Source organism: Sander vitreus, chromosome 20 (assembly GCF_031162955.1).
Source record: "Sander vitreus isolate 19-12246 chromosome 20, sanVit1, whole genome shotgun sequence".
NCBI classification, from domain to species: Eukaryota; Metazoa; Chordata; class Actinopteri; order Perciformes; family Percidae; genus Sander; species Sander vitreus.
This window is the reverse complement of record NC_135874.1, coordinates 28,948,448-28,953,447: the sequence shown is the minus strand read 5'-3', so window position 1 is coordinate 28,953,447 and position 5,000 is coordinate 28,948,448. Positions and strand designations below refer to the sequence as shown.

The 5,000-nt window shown below is 47.2% G+C and overlaps 1 protein-coding gene across 1 annotated transcript in view; it reads right to left on the bottom strand.

Moving 5' to 3' along the window:
* The window catches only part of mapkbp1 (mitogen-activated protein kinase binding protein 1), an 83,825-nt gene that overhangs the window by 68,381 nt on the left and 10,444 nt on the right, over positions 1 to 5,000 (bottom strand). Inside the window, 1 exon segment of the mRNA XM_078277457.1 lies at positions 3,829 to 3,920. Coding sequence (XP_078133583.1) covers positions 3,829 to 3,920 — 92 coding nt within the window.

Here is a 5,000-nt window from a genome sequence, read left to right as displayed (position 1 = left end):
CATATATCATCAACTCTCTCGCTCCACGCAGTTCAAAGTACGTATTACAGCTCCGGTAGCCTTCACGCATCAAAAAGAAGAAGACTCCTGTTCCTGACATTTGGGTTCTGAATACGTGTGGTCCTCCATGTTTCCTTCTTCAAACCTGCCGGGGCCGGGAAGCTACGATACCCGTTAGCAGCATTAGCAGCATTAGCAGCACGCACACGCACACACACACACACACACACACACACACACACACACACACACACACACACACACACACACACACACACACACACACACACACACACACACACACACAGTATGTCCCGTATGTCTCTTACCAGCTAACATATTTCTAGATGGAGCATGAATATGTCAACAACACATAGCTCCTATGGCGCCATTCTGATGCTACCAAGCCATCAGCTCCCGTTAGCATCCCGTTAGCATCCTGTTAGCATCCCATTGACTGCCATTCATTCTGACGTCACTTTGACAGAGAATACCTTTACATCTGAAGCGTTTAAAGACTCTATTTGTCCGTTGTTCATTTCTAAAGAAACACGACAATGTATAAAAGGCTCCATTACCTTGTAGCTCACGTTATGGCTCCGTAGCAGACGTTTTTATAACAATAGGCTAACGATTGGGTCATAACCACGAGACTTCCTGTCTCATAGTAGAGGAGTTACCGTATAGTACAGGAGAAGCTCTCAGGCAGTTTGGACTTCCATCAGCTGTTTAAGTGTAATGACTAATGTTAACTATCATTTTAGTGATCAATAATGAGCCTGTGTCTATGTTATCTCCTTACATATACCTACGCTCTCCGTCTCTGCTAGATTGGGAATGATTGAGATTTCTCTTGGCACAGCTACCAGAAGACTTCCAACTTTCAGACAGGTTGCTCACGTCACATCTACGTCTTCAAGCTCAGTTGGAGGCTGCTCAGTAACGCTCAGCCATCACCGGGAAAGAGACGTCACTGGTCTCCGTCCAGAGACACAGGGTCTGCTGGTCCAGGTTATATTGACTGACTATGTGCAGACCCGATAAGAAAGAGAAACACAGCTACTTTTAAACATTGATCAAAGACTCAGATATCAACAGGTTTCTGGATATGAGCCGGTCTTTTCTAGAAGCTGGGTGAAGGAATGCAAGAGAGACGCTGTGTTCACACGCTCCAACAAGTCCTCCAGCGCTGGAACACGCCGGAAACATCCCATTACACACAGCTGCACGTTAACGGGAATATTCCCTTTCATTATCCATGGAACCAGCTTAGAGGAATATTGTCTTTTTCGGGATAAAGAGCAAAAAACTGAATATTATGTGCATGTAAACGTAGTCACTGACAAGCAGTGGTTAAATTGGGCCGGGGCTAAGCCTGCTCCTTTGTGTCAGGATGTGCCTGCTTGCAGTCAGTTGCCTGCTGGAAATATGTCACATACAATGTCATGAAAGTGATGCTTTTGAAAAGATATTTCTTTTGAAATGGCATGTCTATGTTGTCTCGGCGGAGCTGAGATGAGAACAATCAGAACACGCCAACAGCCCTCGCAGCACCGCAGACCATTCACCACTGCAGGTCAACTACATGAAGCCTAACCCTTCAGTCACAAGAGAGCGCAGGGTTTCCTCTGTGTTGGTCTGACCGTGGCGCCCCCCCCCACGGTATCAGAAACAGGGCCGCATTGTGAGAGAGCATGTCTGAGAATAGCGTGGACACACGAGGATAACTAGCCAGCTGAGATGGTGTGTGTGCGTCCTTGAGAACTGTCAGTCGTATAACTTATGTTGTCAGTTCATTTGAGCCTGGTCCTGTATCGGTCTATAGGTCCTGTATCGGTCAATGGGTCCTGTATCGGTCTACGGGTCCTGTATCGGTCTACGGGTCCTGTATCGGTCTACAGGTCCTGTATCAGACTACAGGTCCTGTATCAGACTACAGGTCCTGTATCAGACTACAGGTCCTGTATCAGACTACAGGCCCAGACTACAGGTCTGTATCAGTCTACAGGTCCTGTATCAGTCTACAGGTCCTGTATCAGACTACAGGTCCTGTATCAGACTACAGGTCCTGTATCAGTCTATAGTCCTGTAGCAGTCTACAGGTCCTGTATCAGACTACAGGGCCTGTATCAGTCTACAGGGCCTGTATCAGACTACAGGTCCTGTATCAGTCTGTAGGTCCTGTATCAGACTACAGGTCCTGTATCAGACTACAGGTCCTGTATCAGACTACAGGTCCTGTATCAGTCTACAGGTCCTGTATCAGACTACAGGTCCTGTATCAGTCTACAGGTCCTGTATCAGTCTACAGGTCCTGTATCAGACTACAGGTCCTGTATCAGTCTACAGGTCCTGTATCAGTCTACAGGTCCTGTATCAGACTACAGGTCCTGTATCAGACTACAGGTCCTGTATCAGTCTACAGGTCCTGTATCAGTCTACAGGTCTTGTATCAGTCTACAGGTCCTGTATCAGTCTACAGGTCTTGTATCAGTCTACAGGTCTTGTATCAGTCTACAGGTCCTGTATCAGTCTACAGGTCCTGTATCAGTCTACAGGTCTTGTATCAGACTACAGGTCCTGTATCAGTCTACAGGTCCTGTATCAGTCTACAGGTCCTGTATCAGTCTACAGGTCCTGTATCAGTCTACAGGTCCTGTATCAGTCTACAGGTCCTGTATCAGTCTACAGGTCCTGTATCAGACTACAGGTCCTGTATCAGTCTACAGGTCCTGTATCAGACTACAGGTCCTGTATCAGTCTACAGGTCCTGTATCAGACTACAGGTCCTGTATCAGTCTACAGGTCTTGTATCAGTCTACAGGTCTTGTATCAGTCTACAGGTCCTGTATCAGTCTACAGGTCCTGTATCAGTCTACAGGTCCTGTATCAGACTACAGGTCCTGTATCAGACTACAGGTCTTGTATCAGTCTACAGGTCCTGTATCAGTCTACAGGTCCTGTATCAGTCTACAGGTCCTGTATCAGACTACAGGTCCTGTATCAGACTACAGGTCCCTGGTATAGTAGATCTATCTCTGACATCTCTGTATTCTTCCTCTTTATAGAGACTGGTTAGGGGGTCCATGGCTTAAAAACACTGTTCAAAGGGGGAACATTAGTGAAATAAGATGGAGAACCTCTGGTCTAGTGTGTGTGTGTCTGTGTGTGTGTGTGTGTGTGTGTGTGTGTGTGTGTGTGTGTGTGTGTGTGTGTGTGTGTGTGTGTGTGTGTGTGTGTGTGTGGGTGTGTGTGTGTGTGTGTGTGTGTGTGTGTGTGTGTGTGTGTGTGTGTGTGTGTGTGTGTGTGTGTGTGTGACCTATTTAAACCCATTATCTATTTAATCTGATAATCTGATCATGTCATTAGCCTTTAAAATCCTTAACATGAGACACAGAACCAACAACACATCAGTCTGTTACTTATTCTTACATTTCTGTGTGGGCTTAATCTCCTGGGTCAAGTCTCTAAATATAATCACACACACACACACACACACACACACACAGACACACACACACACACACACAGACACACACAGACACACACACACACACACACAGACACACACACACACACACACACACACACACACACACACAGACAGACAGACACACACACACACACACACACACACACACACACACACACACACACAGACAGACACACACAGACACACACACACACACAGAAAGACACAGACACACACACACACACACAGACACACACACACAGACAGACAGACAGACACACAGACAGACAGACAGACACACAAACACAGAGACACACACAGACAGACAGACACACAGACACACAGTGTTTTCTCACCCGGCAGGATAAGCCAACAGTCCAGTTCGGGGGTCGCAGGCCAGCGCTCGGTTCCCCGGAGCGGTGATACCCAGAACCTTCTCCAAGATCACCTGGAGGCCAAAGGTCAGGTATCAGATGATTAGTTCCAGTCAGACGGGAAACAAGCTTTTAATTCATAAATCCAGACAGCTGAACACAGTGGGATTAGATTACAGGCAAGAGAACTTCTTCAACAACAGAGGAGATTATTGGGGATCACTAAAATATTCTTGAACTGCCTCTAAAACCAGAATCACCCAGACCAGAACCTAGTCTCGCATGTCCAGACCCTCCTCCTCGGAGCTGCAGAGGAAGGTCTGGCTAATCCAAAAATGAGTGAGACCTCTCACTGCTGGAACAAACAAAGGTTGGCAGTCGCACATGCTCAGTAGCTAGGTAAGGACTACACGCTCAGTAGCTAGGTAAGGACTACACGCTCAGTAGCTAGGTAAGGACTACATGCTCAGTAGCTAGGTAAGGACTACACGCTCAGTAGCTAGGTAAGGACTACATGCTCAGTAGCTAGGTAAGGACTACACGCTCAGTAGCTAGGTAAGGACTACACGCTCAGTAGCTAGGTAAGGACTACGTGCTCAGTAGCTAGGTAAGGACTACACGCTCAGTAGCTGAGTAAGGACTACATGCTCAGTAGCTAGGTGGGACTACACGCTCAGTAGCTAGAGTAAGGACTACGCGCTCAGTAGCTAGGTAAGGACTACATGCTCAGTAGCTAGGTAAGGACTACACGCTCAGTAGCTAGGTAAGGACTACATGCTCAGTAGCTAGGTAAGGACTACATGCTCAGTAGCTAGGTAAGGACTACGTGCTCAGTAGCTAGGTAAGGACTACGCGCTCAGTAGCTAGGTAAGGACTACGTGCTCAGTAGCTAGGTAAGGACTACACGCTCAGTAGCTAGGTAAGGACTACATGCTCAGTAGCTGAGTAAGGACTACACGCTCAGTAGCTAGGTAAGGACTACGCGCTCAGTAGCTAGGTAAGGACTACGCGCTCAGTAGCTAGGTAAGGACTACATGCTCAGTAGCTAGGTAAGGACTACATGCTCAGTAGCTAGAGTAAGGACTACGCGCTCAGTAGCTAGGTAAGGACTACATGCTCAGTAGCTAGGTAAGGGACTACAGCTCAGTAGCTAG